Source organism: Oryctolagus cuniculus, chromosome 7 (genome assembly GCF_964237555.1).
Source record: "Oryctolagus cuniculus chromosome 7, mOryCun1.1, whole genome shotgun sequence".
Taxonomy (NCBI): domain Eukaryota; kingdom Metazoa; phylum Chordata; class Mammalia; order Lagomorpha; family Leporidae; genus Oryctolagus; species Oryctolagus cuniculus.
Genome location: NC_091438.1, coordinates 28,933,658 through 28,956,307, shown reverse-complemented (window position 1 = coordinate 28,956,307; position 22,650 = coordinate 28,933,658). Strand labels below are relative to the sequence as shown.

Below are 22,650 nucleotides of genomic sequence, written 5' to 3'. Positions count from 1 at the left end.
CTTTGGATCGGCACAGCACTGGCCTTGGTGGCCACTTGGGGAGTGAACCAACGGAAGGAAGACCTTTCTCTCTGTCTCTTTCTCTCACTGTCTATAACTCTACCTGTCAAATAAATAAAAAAAAAAAAAACAGAAAATAAACAAACAAAAAATCCTCAACAAAATGCTAGCTAATTGAATGCAGCAACAGAAAGATCATTCACCTGGACCAAGTAAGATTTATCCCTGGTATGTAGGGATCATTCAATATTTGCAAAACAGTTACATTAACAAACTGAAGAACAAAAAACTCATGATTAACTCAATAGATGCAGAGAAAGCACTGGATGAAATGCAACACCCTTTCATAATGAAAACCTTAAGCAAATTGGGTACAAAAGGGACATTCCTCAATACAATCAAGGCAATTTGTAACAAACACACAGTCAGCATCCTATTGAATGGGGAAAAATTGGAAGCATTTCAATCAAGATCTGGAACCAGACAAGTGTACCAACTTTCACCATTGCTATTCACTATATTCCTGGAGGTTTTAGCCAAAGCCATTAAGCAAGAAAAGATATCAAAGGGATACAAAGTGGAAAGAAGAAAGTCAAATTATCCTTATTTGCAGATGACATGACTCTACATATAGGGGAACAAAAGACTTCACTAAGAGACTACCCAACTCATAGAAAAGTTGAGTAAAGTGACAGGATATAAAATTAACACACAAAAATCAAAATCCTTTGTATACACAGACAATTCCCTGGCTGAGAAAGAACTTCTAAGACCAATTGCATTCACAATAGCTACAGAAATTTAAATACCTTGGAATAAATTCAGTGAAGAAGGTGAAAGATCTCTATGATGAAAATTAAAAAAAAAAATTAAAGAAAGAAATAGAAGAAGACATTGAAAATGGAAAAATCTCCCACCCAGGAGTCAGCAGCTTGGACATCACTCCATGCCAGCAGAGAGTGCCTTGTCGCCCCATGTCAACAGGAAGTAGCTGTAAAGACAGATCATCATCCCTCTACCCCTCCTGGACTTTTGGGGCTAATGTAATCCCATACAACTCTTGCTTTATAAAAAACAAAAGGGGGGAATGTTGGTAAAATGGTGTAGTCTTATCTATGGCACAATCTATGCCCTGGACACCATCCTAGGCTCTAGCCCGGCCACCATTGCTGGAAGCTAGGCGATCACATGGCCCAACCACTGGTGTATGTTCCACCCCCATCCTAATGTGATTTGCTGCTTCTACTTTCCTGCCCACCCCCTGGCAAAGTTTTAAAAGGACTATTCCTGAACACGTGGCTCTCTCTTGATCTCTTTTTCTTTCTGTCTCTCCCTCTCCCTCTTATGCGTTCCTTTTCCCCCTTTTCCTTCTTCGCCCCTTCCCTCTGGGTTTCCCTACCAATAAACCCCTTCCCTTACAAAAAAAAAAAAAAAAAAAAAAGAAAGAAAGAAAAAGAAAAATCTTCCATGTTTGTAGATTGCAAAAATTAATATAATCAAAATGTGCATCCTACCAAAAGCAATTTACAAATTCAATGCAAGCCCTATCAAAATACCAAGGAAATTATTCTCAGATCTAGAAAAAACAATGATACCATTCATATGGAAACACAACAGACCCCAGATCTTATACAAAAAAATGTAGGTATCACTTCTAGATTTCAAGGCATACTACATTTCAATTATAATCAAACAGCCTGGTACTGGTACAAAAGTAGACATGTAGACCAATGTAACAGAATAAAAACTTCAGAAATTATTCACTCATCTACAACCAATTAACTTTTTTTTAAAAGATTTATTTACTTATTTGAAAGTCAGGGTTACACAGAGAGAGGAGAGACAGAGAGAGAGAGAGGTCTTCCATCCGTTGGTTTACTCCCCAATTGGCCGCAACGGCCAGAGCTGCGCAGATCTGAAGCCAGGAGCAAGGAGCTTCTTTCAGGTCTCCCACATGGGTGCAGGGGCCCATGGATTTGGGCCATCTTCTACTGCTTTCCCAGGCCATAGCAGAGAGCTGGATCGAAAGAGGAGCTGCCGGGGCTCAAACTGGCACCCATATGGGATGCCAGTGCTTCAGGCCAGGGCTTTAACCCACTGTACCACTGCATCAGCCCCATCCACCAATTAACTTTTGAAAGCAGCCAAAATCAATCCCTGAAGCAAGGACTATCTCTTCAACAAATGGTGCTGGGAAAACTGATCTCCGCATGCAGAAGTGTGAAACAAGACCCCTACCTTACATTTACATAAAAATCATCTCAAAATGGATCAAGGACCTAAATCTGTGACCTGATATCATCAAATTACTAGAGGAGAACTTTGAGGAAACTACAACACATTGGAATAGACAAACACCTCAGAGGCACAGGTAATCAAATCCAAAATGGACAGAGAGGGTTACATCAAGCTGAGAGGCTTCTGCACTTCAAAAGAAACACTAAACAATGTGCAGAGTTAACTGACAGAATGGGAGAAAATATTTGCAAGCTATGCAACTGATAAAGGATTAATATTCAGAATCAATAAAGAGCTCAAGAAACTCAAAAAACAACAAAAACAATCCAGTGAAGAAATGGGAAAAATACTTGAAGAGGCATTTTTCAAAAGAGGAAGTTCAAATGGACAGTAGACACATGAAAAAAATGCCTATGATCACCAGTCACCAGGAAAACACAAATCAAAACCACAATGAGGTTTTACCTCATCCCATTAGAATGTCTCCCATACCATAATCAAAAGACAATACACGCTGATGAGAATGTGTGAAAGCAGGTACACTAATCCCCTATTGGTGGGAATGTAAACTAGTACAGCCACTGTGGATGACAATATGGATATACTTCAGAAAGCTGAAAATAGATGTACCATATGACCCAACAATCCCACCCCTGGGAATTGATCCAAGGATAATGAAATTTGTTTATGAAAGAGTTATCTGTACCTCCATATTTATTGCTGCTTAATTCACAATAGCTAAGATACGGAATCAACCCAGATGTCCATCAACTGATGACTGGATAAAAAATTATGGTATGCATACACTATGGAATACTACTCAACTGTAAAAGAATGAATTTGGTCTTTTGCAACAGAATGGATGCAGCTAGGAGCCATTATACTTAGTGAAATAAGCCAGTCCCAAAAAGACAAATAATCATGTTTTCCCTGATCTGTAGTAACTAACAGAGTACCAAAAATGTAAATTATAGGAGTAAAATTGACATTTTGAGCTTCGATGATTGTTTACATCCCTTGTCTCTATGTTGCAGAATGATGTTTTTTCAGCATACTATTTGTTGAACTCTTTATTTAGTGTTGGGTTAATATTTTAAGTATGAAGCTAATTGATATTAGATCATTTTAAAAATTAAAAGAGGGAACAGGAGAGGAATGAGGAGGACGTATGGTAGTGATGGTGGGAGGGAGGGTAAAGTGGGAATTATCACTACGTTCCTAAATCTATGTACATGAAATTTATATACCATAAATAAAATTTGAAAAGATAAAAGGCATAAAATTAAATAAAATGGAGGATGGTACTGTGGCATAGTAGGTAAAGCCACTGCCTGCAGTGCCGGCATCCCATATGGGTGCTGGTTCAAGTCCTGGCTGCTCCATTTCTGATCCAGCTCTCTGCTATAGCCTGGGAATGCAGTAGAGGATGGCCCAAGTGCTTGAGCCCCTGTACCTAAGTGGGAGACCCAGAAGAAGTTCCTGGCTCCTGGCTTCGAATAGGCCAAGCTCCAGCCATTGTGGCCATTTGTGGAGTGAACCAGCAAATGGAAGACTCTCTCTCTCTCTCTCTCTCTCTCCCTCTGTCTGTACCTCTGCCTCTCGGCAACTCTGAGTTTCAAATAAATAAACAAATCTTGAAAAAATTAAACAAAATAGCATCACTTTATGAAAATCATACAATACACAATGACATGAATTAAGTATGAAAAGAAGTAGACACACAACGGCAAAAGTTTAACTTTCAAGAATAAAGTCTGTCAATCAGTGTCTTACCATGGTGACCTTCTGTGCATAATTTTCCAGAGTCAGGTTCAGGATGGACGCTGCCTCTGAGGCAGTTTTGTAGTCAGGTTCAGACAGTTTCATCAGGAGACTCCACACGAAGTCAGTCAGCAAAGAGGGCAGTAAGGTTTGCCCGACATTCTGCAATCACAAGCAAGGTGGTGACCTCAGGCCTCACCTGCTCCGACATAAGGATATCCAAACTCAGCTTCTGCTTCTTACTACAGTACTACACTTTTACATGCTCTTGATGCTACTCATTTTAATGACTTGTATAGCACTCATACATTTACTCGAGTTGAAGCAACTCTTTTCACAAATAGGTATATTATTTTGACTTATTTCATTCATATAAAATCCCATGATTGAAATTATAAATGAAATAGAGTGGAGAGTGGATGGATGAAGGATTTACTAGTAAACCTACATAGATATCTGTGGCCAACTTCATACTCAACCAGGCATATGATTTTGGAGAAGTGAGGAAGAAAATCTCTTGATTTTGGAAAAATGTACCTCCATGCTCCATATGGATGCATATTTAGGACTTCTATGCAGGTGTTTTTTAACTATATCATGTTAAATGCATTCTACAACATATTCTCAATCTCATACAATTCTAATGACCTTAGTCTTGGGTGAAGGCACTCTTTCCTATGTCTTGTTTTAGGGAGAACACGAGCATTCTCACTCAGGAGGTGAGCTGGCCTGCAGGGCTGCATCAGAAATTTTGCTGAGCTCTTGACTTGATGTGTGTAGCTGAAACATCTTCTGCTACCCTCTGCTAGCAGGCAACATTTGCTGGCTGGTTTCACATGCCTATTCATTAGCCTACTTACTTTGAGGAAGGTTAGGTTGGATACAGAGCCTCATGTTTCTCCCAGGGACTGGACAGTGTTAAAACTATTTCCTTGACATTGAGTTCATCATGTAAACTTTTCTTTTTTAAGTTTAATAGTTCTTTCAAACAAAATCTAAGCCACAATGTCATGAGCCTGTTTCTGGAATAAATTATGATAGTTTATTGAAAAGTTTATTAATTGATGACTGCTTATTTGCTAAATTATCACAAATTCCCCATTCTTCATGAACGCTTTGTTAGGCAAACAAGAAGTATAACTAAGAAACAGCTACATTATTTGTATTTTGTGAGGATTAAATAAAAATAAGTTACTATATTTGGGAATACTAGGAATAATTCTTATTAATATAGATGGAAATCAGCTGCACTACATATGATTTTCACTTGTCTGAATTTTTAAAAAGGGAGAATTATTAAAAATTTAAAGTTTGTGGAAATAAAGTGCCATTAAGAGGAACAACAAATACAAAACAAAGAACATGTGATAAAGAAGAGGTTAAGACACCTGAGCAATTTTAGTTTTGTTTCGTTGCAAGACCTTGGGTAGAAAATCTACATCAGGAGAAGACTCCAGGAGGCAACAGCTTCCACGCTCAGCCCAAGTTGTTGGCTTATTTTTTTCAATATCCGCTGCAAAAAGGAAAAGGTTTTTATTTGATCAATTTCTTCTATGACATTGTCATTTTTTGTTTATTGTGATAATCTGAAATTTTCTGAATATTAGTCTCTGAATATTTAAGTCTCTGCTCATAGTTTGGTCACATACGATATTATGATGATGCTGACCCAGAATTAATAAGATCCTAATGAAAGGTCTTGTGGGTCATGAATAGGGGCTAGCATTATAGCACAGTGAGGTAAGTCACTGCCTACAGTACTAGCATCCCATATGGGTGCCCATTTGAGTTCTAGCTGCTCCACCTCCAATTCAACTCCCTGGGAATAGCCTGGGAAAAGCAGCAGGGGACGGCCCAAGTGCTTGGGCCCCTGCTACCCAGGTGGGAGACTGGATGAAGCTCTTGGTTTCTGGCTTTGGCCTGGCCCAGCCTTATTTATTTGCAGCCATTCCGGGGATGAACCAGCAGATGGAAGATTCTCTCTCTCCCTCCCTCTCTCTTTCTGTCTTTATCTTCCTATATCTCTCTCTGTCTCTCTTTGTGTCTCTTCTTTTCTGTTTGTAACTCTGCATTTCAAATAAATAAATAATCTTTTAAAAATATAAATGAAAGACATAATTAATTTTGGTAGACTGATGAGATATCAAATGTATTTAGGCTATCAAATGAATTGTGCAGTGCATTGGAAATGTGATTTTTAAGTTGGAGTATCTATTGGTGAAAGAGAAGATGAGGCATTTTGAAAAGAGCTGTGTAGTGGTATGTCAATAGAGCCAGAAACTCTCAGTAAAAACTTCAGCTTCAGAAATCTTTAATTCCAGGTAAGTGGTTTTTAGAGGTGAATTAAAAAAAAAAGTTTTATTTGAGAGGCAGGGAGACAGAGAGACTGAGACACAGAGACAGAGAGATTTATTCCATCTGTCACTTGGTTCTCCAAATGCCTGTAATGGGTTGGATTGATGGGCACTGCCAAAGCTGGGAGAAAGTAACCCAATCTAGGTCTCCCAAGTGAGTAACGGAAACTCAACCACCTGGGCGTTACCTGCTGCCTCTCAGGGTCTGCTCTAGCGGAAAGATGGAATTAGGAGTTGGAGCCAGAATTCAAACCCAGGTGCTCCAATGCTTGATTCAGGCATCTTAACTGCTAGGCTAAATGCCTACCCACTCCATGAGGTGGATTTTGAATTATTTTATTTGTTTTTAATAGTTTCATAGAGATATAATTGACATATTCCATATTTTTAAACTTTTATTTAGTAGATATAAATTTCCAAAATACAGTTTATGGATTACAATGGCTTTTTCCCCCCAATAACTTCCCACCCACCCACAACCCTCCCATCTCCTGCTCCCTCTCCCATTCCATTCACATCAATTTCATTTTCGATTATCTTTATATACAGAAGATCAATTTAGTATATATTAAGTAAAGATTTCATCAGTTTGCCCCCACACGGAACACAAATTGCCAAATACTGTTTGAGCACTAGTCATATTATTAATTCACATTGAACCACACATTAAGGACAGAGATCCTACATGGGGAGTAAGTGCACAGTAACTCCTGTTGTTGACTTAAATTGACACTCTTGTTTAAGGCATCAGCAATCTACGCAGGCTCTAGTCATGAGTTGTCAAGGCCATGGAAGCCCCCTGAGCTCAGCAACTTTGATCTTATTTTAACTGATAGAATTAAAAAGGGAGAGAATGATCCAACATGGGAAGCGGGATACACAGAAGACTCATAGAATGGCAGTTGTCCTAAACAGCACTCTGGCTTCAGAATTGGCCCTTGAGACATTTGGAGCTGACTGAAGAGCCCATGAGAGTAGTTTAGGCATGGAAAGCCGAGACACTCTGGCAAGAAAAAAAAAAAAAAGACCTAAATGAAAGATCTCTGCTAGTGAGATCCCAGTGGAAAGAACAGGGCCATCAAAGAAGGAGGTACCTTTCTCTGAAGGGAGGAGAGAACTTCCACTTTGACATATTCTATATTTAAAATATAAGTTTTTAGTGATCAATTTCAGTTCACAATTGATCATAATGAAAGGACTAAGAGTCAAAGGAAGCACATAAACAAGTCTAGTACCTGCTAATACTAACTGATAGAATAAATAAAGGGGAGAGTGATCCAACATGGGAAGCGAGATACTCAGCAGACTCATAGAATGGCAGATGTCCTAAACAGCACTCTGGCCTCAGAATCAGCCCTAAAGGCATTCCGATCTGGCTGAAAAGCCCATGAGAGTATTTCAGGCATTGAAAGCCAAGACACTCTGGCAAAAACAAACAAACAAACAAAAAAACCTAAATGAAAGATCTCTGTGAGTGAGATCCCAGTGGAAAGAACAGGTCTTCAAAGAAGGAGGTACCTTTCTCTGAAGGGAGGAGAGAACCTCCACTTTAAATATGACCGTGTCTAAACAAGATAAGAGTCGGTGAACTCAAATGGCTTCCGTAGCCTTGGAAACTCATGACTGGTGCATAGGGAGATTACTGATGCCATAAACAGGAGTGTCAATTTGTAAAGTCAACAACAGGAGTCACTGTGCACTTACTCCTCATGCAGGATCTCTGTCCTTAATGTGCTGTACATTGAGACTTAATGCTATAATGAGTACTCAAACAGTATATTTCACTTTGTGTTTCTATGGGGGTGCAAACTGTTGAAATCTTTACTTAATGTATACTAAACTGATCTTCTGTAAAAAAAAAAAAAAAGAAGAAGAAGAAATTATCAATTCCCAACTTGACTCTCACTGGGATTAAACATGACAATAGGTCTGATCTGATTTCATCATCATTTAAAAAATCATCTATTATTTTTCACTTTATGTTTGTGTGGGAGCAAACTGTTGAAATCTTTACTTAATGTATGCTAAACTGATCTTCTGTATATAAAGAGAATCGAAAATGAATCCTCATGTGAATGGAAGGGGAGAGGGAGTGGGAAAGGGGAGGGATGCGGGTGGGAGAGATGATATGGGGGGGAAGCCATTGTAATCCATAAGCCGTACTTTGGAAATTTATATTCATTAAATAAAAGTTAAAAAAAATAAAAATAAAATAAAATATAAGTTTTTGTATATGTATAAACAGCTCCCAAAAACTCATGGATAATTCATGGTATTGAAAAACTTCACTTCAAACCTTTTGCACCAAACATAAACTTACCTTTTAATTCCGTTTTCCTTGAATATTGTGTAGGTACTCCTATGTACCTATGAAAACATTACTAGCTAAAAAATTAATGTATCCATTGGCCTCCAAACATTTCCCCATACCTGCTCCGTGTACCCACCTCCTGATTCCATAGCTACCACTGATCTACTATATGTTAAATTACTATTCCCCAACTATACATAAGTGGAGTCAGACTTTTTGTTTGGCTCCATTCATTCAGCAGAATTGTCCTTCATCGATATTGCTATGAGTACACCAACAGTGCATTCCTTTTTACTGAAGACGGTGCTTATTGTATGTGTGCTATATGTCACAATCTCTTAATCCATTCACTTGTTGATGGGCATCTAGGTTGTTTCCAGTGATTGGCTATTGCAAGCAAAGGTGCTTTGAACACTATATATTAGTGTGTGTATGAGTATTGGCTTTCATTTTCTTTGGTAAATACAAATTGCGGAATGACTGCATCATGTGTTAGTAATAATAAATCTGAATAATCATTTTAGCAAAGAAACATATATGACAAAAAGCACATTCAACATGTATTCATTAAAGGAATGTTAATTAATACTAAGATACTACTAAAGACTCATTGTAATATTTCAAATTAAAATAACTAACCCTTCCATGTATTGTTAAGTATGTGTAACAATTTGAACTCAAATATTTCCACGTTGCAGGTAAAAGTATAAAATGGTCTAACAACTTTGGAAAAGTTTAACTTGTTTTTAAATATTTATTTACTTATTTTAAAGTCAGAGTTACACGAAGAAAAGAGAGGTAGAGAGAGAGAGAGGTCTTCCATCTGCTGGTTCACTCCCCAGTTGTCCACAATGGTTAGAGATAGGCAGATTTAAAGCCAGAAGCTTCCTCTGGGTCTTCCCATTTGGGTAAAGGGGCCCAAGAACCTGGACCATCTTCCAATGCTTTCCCAGGCCACAGCAGAGAGCTGGTTAAGAAGTGGAGCAGCCAGGAAATGAATTGGTGCCCATATGGTATACCAGCACTACAGGCAGCAGCTCCACCCCTTACGCCACAGTGCTGGCCCCAAAAGTTTAACGTTCTAGAAAACTGACAAATTTATTCAAATCTATTATCACTTTTTACATTGGCTTTTTACTAGTTTGTAATTAATAAAATTTGCAATTAATTTGTAAAAAATGTAATTAGTTAATATGTAATGTCCTTTAATGTCCTTTATAGATTCTGGATATAAACTTTTATCCTGATAAATTAATTTGTAAATATTTTCTCCTCCTGTGTGCTTAACTATTAACAATGTCTTTCAAAGAGCAGAAATACTTAATTCATATTTGGTTTTCATTTATTTAATATGCTTTTTGTGTCATACCTAGGAAATCTATGCCTAACCCAAGGTCCAAATATTTTTGTCTAGTTTTCTAGTTTTAGGTTTTACTTTAGCTCTCCTTATCTATTTTGAATTAATTTTTTTTCTGTGTATGAAGTATGGATCTGAGTTGTTTTCTGAATGTAAATGTTCAGTTTTTCCAACATCATTTACCAAGAAGTTTATTCTTTCTCCACTGACTTTCCTGGACTTTGCCAAAAATCAACATTCTTCATATGTGTGGATCTACTTCTGGACATTCTATTTTATCTACATTGAATAGAAGTAATGACAGTACATATCCTTGCCTGGATCCTGATATTTTAGGGAAATCATTTTATATTTAACCATTAAGTATGTTGTAGCTTTAGATTTTTCACATACACTTTAGCTGATGAAGAAAGTTTCCCTCTACTCCTAGTTTGTCACAAGTTTTTAATCAGAAATAGATGTTGGATTTTATCCATTGCCTTTTCTTTAGCTACTAAAATGAGCACACGATTTTACTTTATCAAATGTTAATATGAATTTTTACATCTATATTTAGTATTTCAGAATATACATTTTCCATGAACTTTTTCAAGTACCCATGTATATAGGTTACCAATTTCTTCATGAGCATGCTTTAAGAATTTGTGCCTGGCTGGCACCGTGACTCAATAGGCTAATCCTCCACCTGGTGGCGCCAGCACACCGGGTTCTAGTCCTGGTTGGGGCGCCAGATTCTGTCCCAGTTGCCCCTCTTCCAGGCCAGCTCTCTGCTGTGGCCCGGGAGTGCAGTGGAGGATGGCCCAAGTGCTTGGGCCCTGCACCCCATGGGAGACCAGGATAAGTACCTGGCTCCTGCCATCGGATCAGTGCGGTGCGCCGGCCGCGGCGGCCATTGGAGGGTGAACCAACGGCAAAGGAAGACCTCTGTCTCTGTAAAAAAAAAAAAAAAAAAAAAAAAAAAGATTTTGTGCCTTTCAATTAATTTATCTATTTTATATAATTTGTCAACATTGTTTTCTCAACAATTTCCCTCACTATTCTTGTAATGCTCATCGAGTCACTTTTTCCTAACAATGGTAATTTGTGTTTTCTTCTTCTCCCCATTATTTTCTCAAAGAATCTACTTTGGGCTTCATTGCTTTTCTCTTGTTTTCTGATTTCTATTACATTGGACTTTTATTCTGATCTCCATTATTTCATGTCTTCTTATTGTTTTGGGTTTATTTGCTCTCATTTTCTCTATTTTTGGAAGGCAAAAGCTGAGATCATTGATTGGAGAACTTTTCTCTATTTAAAGCAATGTTCTGAGTTCAACTGCATCCAAAGAATTTATTTTCATTTTCATTCTGTTCAAAGTGCTTTACCTTTTATATTTTGTATTTAACCCATGGGTTATTTAGAAAGATGATATTTTATATTTTGTATTTAACCCATGGGTTATTTAGAAAGATGATATTCAGTTTCCAGGTATGTATACTTTCCCAGATATCTTTTTGTTTTTACATTCTAATTTAACTCCATTTTGGTCAGAGAATAATTTTAATTTCTTGAGATTTATTTTATAGCTTAGAAAACTATCTATTTTGAGAAATGCTCTGTTTACCGAAAGAACTGAAAAACTATTCATTTTTCTGTCATTGGCTGAATGCCCTATGTCAATTATGTCAAGTTGATTTAAGTCCATATTCTTGTTGATTTTCTATGAAATTATGAGTTATTGAAAAAGTGTTGAATCCTCCGATTGTAAATTTGGATGTCTTTGTTTCTCCTGGAATTTCTGTTTTTGTCTATTGCATTTTGATTTCTAATTATAATTTCTGTGTTTTGTTAAGAATTTTGGATTTTTTGGATTTATTGCATTTCTCTAATTTTGAAAATATTCATGATTGTTCAAATATTTGTTTCTGTCCTCCCTTCCTCACCATTGGGAATTCAGATTATACTGTATTAGGCTGAATGAAGTTGTCTTGCAGCTCCCCAGTGCTCTGTTCACATTTTCCAATCTTTTACATCTCTGGTTTATTTTTGGTAATTAGTGTTATTATGGGCACAAGCCCAGCGACCATTTTTTCTTCTGCAATGTCTAAACCCTCTTAGTTCCTGCCAGAGAATTCTTAACCTTAGATATGACAGCTATCCCGAGAGGTTTTTAAGAGTCCTTTAGAAGTTTTTCTTTGTCTCTACTTAACACGTTCATTTTTTCCTCTAACTCCATAAATGAAATAAAATTAATTTAATGTCCCGCTCTACTAATTACATCATCTGTTCAATTTCTGAGTTAGCTTTTTGTCTACAGATTTATTTAGTTTGTTTAAAGGTAGAGTTACAGAGAGAATAGGAGTGAGAGAGAGAGAAAGAGAGACAGGGAGAGAGAGAGAAAGAAAGACAGAGAGAGAGAGAGAGAGAATGAATGATTTCCACCCACTGGTTTACTCCCCAAATGGCTACAACAACTAAGGCTGGAGAAGGCCAAAGCCAGGAGTCAGGAGCTTCCTCACGGTGTCCTATGCATGTGCAAGGGCCCAAGTTCTTGGGTCATCCTCCACTGCCTTCTCAGGTGTGTTAGCAGGGAGCTGGATCAGAAGTGTAGCTGCTGGGACTCAAATCAGTACTCATTTGGGATAGCAGCATAGCAGGTGGTGATTTAATCTACTGCGCCACAGCACTGGTCCTTCTGAGTTAGTTTTGATTGTTTGGTATTCTCATTGTAGGTTATATTTTTCTGCTTATTTGCATGCCTAGTAATTTTTATTGGATGTCAGACAATTTTAAGTTATTAAGTGCTGGGATTGTTGTATTCCTAGAAATAATCTTCAACTTTTTTCTTGTAAGCAATTAAACTATTTAAAATTAGCTTTATGATTTTAGATTTTGTTTGCAAGCCTTGTTCAATGACACTACAGTGGTTTTTCTCCTAGGGATAATTTTCTCCTCCTAATGAGACAAAATATCTCTGAGTGTTCTATCTCATTATTTGTAAATTATGAAGTTTTAAATTCTGGCGTGTTGGCCCAGGTACTATTACCAGCCTCTGTGAGTTCACTGGATTTTTTTCTCTAATAATTTTGGTGCTCTGCAGTCCAGCCCCAGGTGGTTTCCTCATACTCTTACTCTCATCAGTACCCAGCTAACTATGTAAAGGGGGCACTGTGCAGGTTTCTTCAGATACTGGGGCTCTGTTTTGTGTACTCTTTGTTTCTCTGCCTTGTAAACTAAAACTGTCATGACCTCCTTAAGCTCCCTAATCAGTCTCTTTCATAGGGATTACCTGCCACTGCTGGAGCCTAGGTGGTATTCTTCAACAATTATAAACCCCATCTCATTCGTTCCCATCTAGTTGGTTTGTGTGTGTGTGTGTGTGTGTGTGTGTGAGTGTTTTAAAGTTGTTCTTTATGGGAGAGTACATCTGCCTTCAGATATTACATCCTGGAAAGAAAAGAGAGGGATACCACAAACATTTTTAAGCTTTGTTCTCAAATCAATTAAGTTGCTTGGAAATAGTCTGAAACCTTTAGGTTTTCATTTCACACTTTGCTGTGTAATTCACAGCACATTTATTTTAGTGTTGGGTTGATTTTTTCCTCACCATTGAAGCAAGAATCTTATGAGTTGCCTCATTTAAGGTAAAAAATGTGTCACTTTTGAAAAATAATTAAGCTTATTTATTTGAAAGGGAGAGTGAGAGAAAGAATGGGAGCAAGAGAGAGCAAGAGTGACAGCAAGAAACACACAGAAGAGCTAGCATCTCTATCTACTAACTCATTCCGCAAATGTTCACAATGGTCAAGGGGCCACAGCTGGGAGCTGAGAAATAAATCCAAGTCCACATTTGTAGCATGAACCCAAGTACTTGAACCGTCATCACTGTCTCCCAGGGTCTGAATTAGCAAGCAGCTGTAATCAAGAGCTGGAGTCAGGAATCAAACCCATCTGATGTGAGACATGGTGTCTTAATTGGAGGAATAGCGAAAAGATGCACTGCTTTAGGCTAAGGGAAAATAGTAACAAAAAAGTGGAGAAAGTATAATCCCAGAGGAGAGTTGGAGAGAAACCTGCAGAGGAAACTCTACAGAAGGAAGAGGGATGCCATGGATCATTGTGGAAGATAAAGTTGTGTAGCAATGAGCACAGACACGACACACAATTCCTGCAGCTGAGAGTCGGTGGGAGCATCAGATTTGGAGAGAATGGTGAGAACAGACTGCAGCAGCACTGGTGATATGCTGGAGGGAAAGCCTAGAGAACTACACTGCCTTTCAGTCCAGCCTGGTAGCCTAAGGGGACAGAGTACCTGCATAACTCAGTGGAAAAAAGGGGCACATTTCTCTCTCCCCATGCCCCCACAATGGTGCCCAGCACCTGGCTGGGAGAAGGCTCCATCTTGACACCAGAATGGGCCACAGCAGCTATTGTGCATGCACCAGCGACTGGCGGAGACGACACACTATTTTGACATCAGTACCAGCTGTGATGATTCTTGTGCACGCCTGGCAACTAGTGGGGAAAAGGCATCATTTTAACACCAGCAGTGGTCTGATGGCTCCTGTGCCTGCACACAACAACAGGGCAGGAGGGGTAGGGAGAGAAGGTGCCATTGTAGCATGAATAGTGGCTGAAGCAGCTCTTGTGCATGTATATCATCCAGGGATTTTGCCAGAGGGAAAAATCACTGACTTTGAATATGACTGGGAGGATTGACAGGGGGCTGGGCACCCATGAAGGATTGTGAGGTATCCTCAGCCTCCCAACATATCACAGGATCCAGGGCTCAATCTGCACAGATGGAGCACCCACAGCCAGCCAGCTCTGGGAACATCTCTGCCTCTCTGTGGACGGGAGAGACTAGCGGGACAGAGAGGATGCTCTGCATCCCATAATGTGGGAGCCTTGTGTGCTGTGACTGTGGAGATTCTATAACTGCCTGAATGGCACAGGATACAGCTGGGACTCTGGGCAATGATTGCACATGGTACCAAAAGTTGAGAGCTCCCTGATTGTCTGGTGTGGTTCATTGTATTGAAATCCATGCTCACAAGAGGACTGCACAGATCTTCACTGCAATTCATGTAGCAGCAATGGTGAGTGTTGCACCCACTGTGGTATAACCCAAGGTATTTATCTCCTTGGAGCCACATTCAGCTCTCATCTCTAAGCCACAGAGGCATAGTTCAAAGATAAAAGCCATGAGAGGAGAAAACCCACAAATATTTCCACAAATACCTGGGAATAAATACATTCAAGAAACAAGAATAAGGAAGATAATATGACTCCCCCAAATGAACACTTCTATATGAGAATGTGAAGGCAAGTAAATTGATGAAATTCCTGAAAAGGAATTTAAAAGATTAATCATAGATTGCTCAGAAGCAATCAGAAGAAAAAATTTTCCATGATTGACATTGAAGAGAAATAAAATAGAAACATTAGAAATTTAGAATTCTGGCCTGTGCCCCGTGGCTCAATAGGCTAATCCTCCACCTGCGGCGCCAGCACACCAGGTTCTAGTCCTGATTGGGGCACTGCATTCTGTCCCAGTTACCCCTCTTCCATTCCAGCTCTATGCTGTAGCCCAGGAGCGCAGTGGAGGATGGCCCAAGTCCTTGGGCCCTGCACCCCATGGCTTCAGATCAGTGTGGTGCACCGGTCACAGCACAGTGGCTGCAGCGGCCATTGGAGGGTGAACCAATGGTAAAAAAGGAAGACCTTTCTCTCTGTCTCCCTCTCTCACTGTCCACTCTGCCTGTCAAAAAAAAAAAAAAGAAATGAAGAATTCTACATATCAAATAAAAAATACAGAGGAAAGGCTTGAAAACATACTTAGTGAGGCAGAAGAAAGAGTGCTTGAGGTAGAAGACAAATCTTTGGAAATTTCTCAATCAAAAAAAAAAAGAAATAGAAAAATTAAAATTAGTGCTGGAGATTTATGGGATATTATCAAAGGGCCCAATATATGGGTCTTAGCATTTCTGAATATGGAAAGAAGGAATGGATTAGAAATCCTATTCAGTGAAATAATTAAAGAAAACTTTCTGATTTGGAGAAAGAAAGCCATCCAACTACACAAAGCACATAGAACTCCTAACAGACATGACTAGAAAAGACCTTCACCATGAGACATTGTAATCAAACTTATTCAACAGTAAAACTTAAAGAAATCATTCTAAAATATGCATTACAGAAATGCCAGATTACTTTCAGAGGATCTCCAATGAGTTTACAACCGATTTTTCATCAGAAACACTACAGGATAAAAGACAATGGAAAGTTGTAGTTCAAGGCTTAATGGTGCTTAAGGATGTGCTACATACAAAAACACAGAAAGATAGTCATCATTATGAAAAAAAATGAAGGCAGAATATCTGCCAGTAAAAAGGCAAAGGAAATCCAAAGCAAACAATAAGAATATTTACAGAAAAATGGCAGGGCCTACTTGCGATTTAACAAGAGTAACCGTGAATCTAAGTGGCCTAAATTCTTCAATTCAAAGGTAAAAACTAGCTGAACAGATTAAAAAACAAGACCCATCTATTTTCTGCCAACAAGAAAACTACCTCACTAACAAAGATACAACAGAATGGAAGAAAACATTTGCAAACTATGAAACTGATAAATAGCTCTATAATTTTTATCCAGAATCTATAAAGAGCTCAAGAAACTCAAAACAACAGAACAAACCATCCAATTAAGAAATGGAAAAAGGACTTGAACAGGCACTTTTCAAAAGAGGAAATTCAAATGGCCAACATACACAAGACAGAATGTTCAGGATCACTAGCCATCAGGGAAATGCAAATCAAAACCACAGTGAGGATTCACCTAACCCCAGTTAGAATGGCTCTCAGACAGAAATCCACAAACAGAAAATGCTGGCAAGGATGTAGGGAAAAAGGTTCCCTAACTCACCGTTGGTGAGAATGTGAACTAGTTACAGCCATTATGGAAGACAGTATGAAAATATCTCAGAAAGCTGAAAATAGTTCTACCATATGACCCAGCAATCCCACGCCTGAGAATGTACCCAAGGGGAGTGAGATCAGCATAAAGAAGTATTACCTGTACCTCTATGTTCATTGCAGATCAATTCACAATAGCTAGAATGTGGAATCAACTCAGATGTCTATCAACTGATGACTGGATAAAGAAATATATATATATATATATATATATACACACACACATGACTGGCACCATGGCTCACTAGGCTAATCCTTCACCTGTGGCGCCGGCACCCTGGCTTCTGGTCCCAGCTGGGGTGCTGGATTCTGTCCCAGTTGTTCCTCGTCCAGTCCATCTCTCTGCTGTGGCCCAGGAAGGCAGTGGTTGGGCCCTGCACCCACATAGGAGACCAGGAGGAAGCACCTGGCTCCTGGCTTCGGATCAGTGCAGCGCACCGACTATAGTGGCCATTTGAGGGGTGAACCAACGGAAGGAAGACCTTTCTCTCTGTCTCTCTCACTGTCTAACTCTGCCTGTCAAAAAAAAAGTAAAAAGAAAAAAGAAATATATATATATACACACTCTATGTAATACTATTAAGCCATAAAAAATGAAATCCTGTCATTTGCAACAAAATGGATGCAGCTGCAAGCCATTATACTCAGTGACATAAACTAGTTTCAAAAGAAAAAAATACCATATATTTTCCCTGATCTGTGGTAACTAATATGGTACCTAAAATGTAACGTATTGTAGTGAAATTAACATTTTGAGATTTTATAATTATTTTCAGCTGTTGTTTTACTATTGAATAACAGTGTTTTTTTCTTCATACTGTTTATTGAACTCTTTACTTAGTATAGATTAACCTTATGAGTATAAAGTAAATTGAAAGTACATCATTGTAAAAATTGAAAGAATATAAAAGGAAGGAGGAGGAAGGTTGAGATCATAGGTGGGAGGGAGGGTAAGGTAGAAAGTATTTCTGTTTCTAAATCTGTATATATGATATTCATGAACTTTGCATACTTCAAATAAAATAAAAATAAATTTAAAATAAGTAAATAACCACTAATCCAAATGTCTCTTCCATGATTCTTTTAAATGTCCCATGAATAAGCTATTTCCTTCCCTTTACTTCCTGACTCTACCTGGCACTCTCCTCCCTACCATTAACACCCAACACTAATCTAAGCAGGGTACTTAATAGATTGTAAAGAATAAATGACATCATTACTATGATTTTGAGAATGCTAATTTTTAAAAACAACATTGTAGAAAGTAGAGTTATGGGTTTGGGCATAGGATTAAGATATTCAAACACAAGGAAACTTACCTGGACTCTCAAGCAGAATAATTAGGAACAAATCCTAGTAACCCTTCAGGGAAGCTGTGAACCATTCTTACCATTTTGACACTTGGCAATGCAGAGGAGGTGATACATTCCCAAAGATGCTTGGCACGTGATTGAAGGATCATCATGAGAACACAAAAGAGACAGCTCTGCTGCCAAGACACCTAGACATGGAGCATCAACACTTGTCTAAAGGAGAAACAGGAAAATGCATTTGGTATACACAGTCAACATTAAATATCTGTATATGATCCTTTTATATATCAGACTCAAATTGAAGGATAAACTCAGGGTTTTCAGAATTTGTACTTAAATCCTGGCTTTGTCATTAAGTCTATTTCCTCATCTGTGAAATGAATATCACAAAAGCCATATTCTAACACTTACAACGGGGATAAACAAATAAATAACATTTAGGACAAGAAAATCATTTGTAAAAATATTTGAGAACTTTGCAACCAATAAAGGTTTAATAACCAGAATCTACAAAGAGATCAAGAAACTCCACAACATCAAAACAAACAACCCACTTAAGAGATGGGCCAAGAACCTCAACAGACATTTTTCAAAAGAAGAAATTCAAATGGCCAACAGACACATGAAAAAATGTTCAGGATCACTAGCAATCAAGGAAATGCAAATCAAAACCACAATGATGTTTTACCTCACCCCGGTTAGAATGGCTCACATTCAGAAATCTACCAACAATAGATGCTGGAGAGGATGTAGGGGAAAAGGGACACTAACCCACTGTTGGTGGGAATGCAAACTGGTAAAGCCGTTATGGAAGTCAGTTTGGAGATTCCTCAGAAACCTGAATATAACCCTACCATGCAACTCAGCAATCCCACTCCTTGATTTACCCAAAGGAAATTAAAATGGCAAATAAAAGAGCTGTCTGCACCTTAATGTTTATTGCAGCTCAATTCACAATAGCCTAGACATGGAATCAACCTAAATGTCCATCAACAGTAGAATGGATAAAAAAAATTATTGGATATGTACTCTATAGAATATTATACAGCAGTAGAAAAAAATGAAATCCTGTCATTTGCAACAAAATGGAGGAATCTAGAAAATATCATGCTGAAATAATCCAGTCCCAAAGGGACAAATATCATATGATCAGTAACAACTAACTGAGCACATAAAAGGAAACTTGTTGAAGTGAAACAGACACTATGAGAAACAATGACTTGATCAGCCCTTGTCCTGATTGTCGAGGAACAACTTACTACTTTATTCCTTTTAGTAGTTTTTGTTGTTGTTCTATTTAATACCATTGGTTGAACTCTTAATTAACACACAATTATTCTTAGGTGTTTAAATTTAACTGAAAAGTGAGCCCCATTAAATATAAGAGTGGGAATAAGAGAGGGGGGAGATGTACAGTTTGGCACATGTTCAATTGGATTTACCCCGAATGGTAGAATTAGAAACGTGCCAGGGGATTCCAATTCAATCCCATCAAGGTGACATGTACCATTGCCATCTCACTAGTCAAAGTGATCAGTTTCAGTTCATAATTGATCATAATGATAAGAATAAGAGTCAAAGAGATCACATAAACAAGACTAGTGTCTGCTAATACCAACTGATAGAATTAAAAAGGAGAGAACAATCCAACATGGGAAGTGGGATACACAGCAGACTCATAGAATGGCAGATGTCCTAAACAGCACTATGGCCTCAGAAACAGCCCTTAAGGCATTCAGTTCTAGCTAAAAAGTCCACAAGAGTATTTCAGGTGTGGAAAGCCAAGACACTGTAGCAAAAAAAAAAAAAAAAAAAAAAAAAAAAAAGTGACCTAAATGAAAGATCTCTGTGAGTGAGATCCCAGTGGAAAGAATGGGCCATCAAAGAAGGAGGTACCTTTCTCTGAAGGGAGGAGATAACTTCCACCATGACTATGACCTTGTCTAAATAAAATTGGAGTTGGAGAACTCAAGAGGCTTCCATAGCCTTGGCAGCCCATGTCAAGAGCCTCTAGTGATTACTGACGTCATATATAAGAGTGTCAATTGTTAAATCAACAACAGGAGTCACTGTGCATTTACTCCTTAACGTGTTGTACTATGTGAATTAATGGTATAACTAGTACTCAAACAGTACTTTATACTTAGTGTTTCTGTGTGGGTGCAAACTGTTGAAATTTCTACTTAGTACATACTAAATTGATCTTCTGTATATAAAGATAATTGAAAATGAATCTTGATGTGAATGGGATGGGAGAAGGAGTGGGAGATGAGTTGGTTGCGGGTGGGAGGGAGGTTATGGAGGGAAAAAGCTATTATAATCCAAAAGTTGTATTTAGGAAATTTATATTTACTAAATAAAAGTTTTAAAAAAGTAAAAAAATCCTTTGTAAACAATAATGAATCAACTAATATTTATTTCTATTACATTAAGCAAGTAAAGCTTCGTAGGTATAAAGTTCCTAGAATATAGAGGAGCAGGGTGAGCTATCAACTTCCAAATTCTTTGAGTGCGTCTTTCTTCACCCATGAGACACTTCAAATGAACCTGCCACTGGGGAAGTGTGATTTTCCCTCTTGGAATTGCTCTGACTCTTCCCAGGGAAATTCATTTCTAAAAATTCAGAGCATTTGCTATTTATTATTGTGATACCTTTATGTATCACCCCCCCACACCCACTCAATTTCTTTGCCACATAGGTTGTTCAATCTTGAGTAACATATGTGGCTACATAAAATATAAGAAGAGAAGCCGGCACCGTGGCTCACTAGGCTAATCCTCCACCTTGCAGTGTCGGCACACCGGGTTCTAGTCCTGGTCGAGGCGCCGGATTCTGTCCCGGTTGCCCCCCTTCCAGACCAGCTCTCTGCTGTGGCCAGGGAGTGCAGTGGAGGATGGCCCAAGTCCTTGGGCCCTGCACCCCATGGGAGACCAGGATAAGCACCTGGCTCCTGCCATCGGATCAGCGTGGTGCGCTGGCCGCGGTGGCCATTGGAGGGTGAACCAACGGCAAAGGAAGACCTTTCTCTCTGTCTCTCTCTCTCACTGTCCACTCTGCCTGTCAAAAAAAAAAATTAAAAAAAAATAAGAAGAGAGAGAGAGAGAGAAGCATGGAAATTAAAGAAGAGAGTGTAGGAGGCAAAGACACTTGAATTTTGCATTTTTTGAAACAAAAAAGTCTTTGCTAACATGGAGTTTGGCAAATAGTGGCATGGCCTCCTGGGTATTCTTATCGCTAAGACAAGTGACTACTATTCCTAGATAACTGCTCTGATGGTTGGAGTAGGTATTGGTGATAAAAGTCAGACTTCAAGTAAACCTTGCCGGGGGACCAAAAGGCCTGCTGCTTCTGCTGTGTCCTTTTTTTCTTCTCCATGTCCCCTTATCTCTGCTCCTCATTTGGCTTAACTTACCTGTGTGTGTGTGTGTGTGCGTGTGCGTGTGCGTGAGTGTGTGTGTGTGTGTGTTGGGAAGGCAGCAGCAGAGAGAGTACCTGAGAAAAAGCTCCAATGTGACCTAGGTTCATGGGCCATAATGGAATTGGAATGATAGGAATGATGGTCTCAGTTGGAGACAGGAAGATAATTGCTATCTCCTGTGTATGTTCCTCTTCAAGTTTTGGCCCATACTTTTGAAAAAGGCTGGCTTAGGACTCCCAGTTTTAGGAGACCTATAACTTCTAGAATCTAGAAGCAGATTTTAGGAGATGCATCTACTCTAGGCCCTAAGGAGAAATAGTTTTGTTTCCTGGGGTGTCCTTTTCGCTGTATGTGCATTCCGGATTTCCCTTTTCCATCTGATGGCAAGATCTGAAGGACCACCATTGTGTTATGGGTTGGAGTTCTCTGTTGGGCATGATGGAGGAGACACACTTGTCGTAGATTAGATTCACTGACGTTGGGGGCATTTGCCTGGGACTGGCCCTCAGATCTCACTGAATTACAGTTTTTGCCTTGAATATCCTCTCTGGTTAGTCCCTCTCATGAACTTGTGGATGTGTAATTCTCAGCCAGTGTTTTCAAAGGAACACAAGATCTGTCTAGGTGGATGTCTCTAACAGAGTAGGTATGTCCAGGTCTAGGTTGTGTTTTTCCTTACCTTCACCTACTAAAAAGGTGAGTGTTTAGAGAATGCAGAATGACCTAGTATAGGCTGTGAGAGGAACAAGGCAGTGAAGATGGTGGAGCACACTGATTCTACCTTTCACAGTCTGTTTGGATGTGGACCAACCACAGGTTACACCTCCTCAAAACCAGGCTTTGAGAACTTTCAATATAACATGGCTTTTATACAAAATATATACAATGACTATGAAAAATCTATAACTGAAGACCTGAAGAAGTAGCTTCTCAATTCTCACTCC

General features: G+C 38.8%; 1 protein-coding gene across 6 annotated transcripts in view; it reads right to left on the bottom strand.

Annotated features, from left to right (window-relative positions):
- The window catches only part of MROH9 (maestro heat like repeat family member 9), a 107,706-nt gene that overhangs the window by 50,294 nt on the left and 34,762 nt on the right, over positions 1-22,650 (bottom strand). For all 6 annotated transcript variants that reach the window (XM_051857125.2, XM_051857126.2, XM_051857124.2 and 3 more), the window contains 3 exons: positions 18,365-18,500; positions 5,388-5,512; positions 4,012-4,161 (listed from right to left, as the gene is read on the bottom strand). In XM_051857125.2, coding sequence (XP_051713085.1) covers positions 4,012-4,161; positions 5,388-5,512; positions 18,365-18,500 — 411 coding nt within the window. The remainder of the gene's footprint in view (positions 1-4,011; positions 4,162-5,387; positions 5,513-18,364; positions 18,501-22,650) is intronic.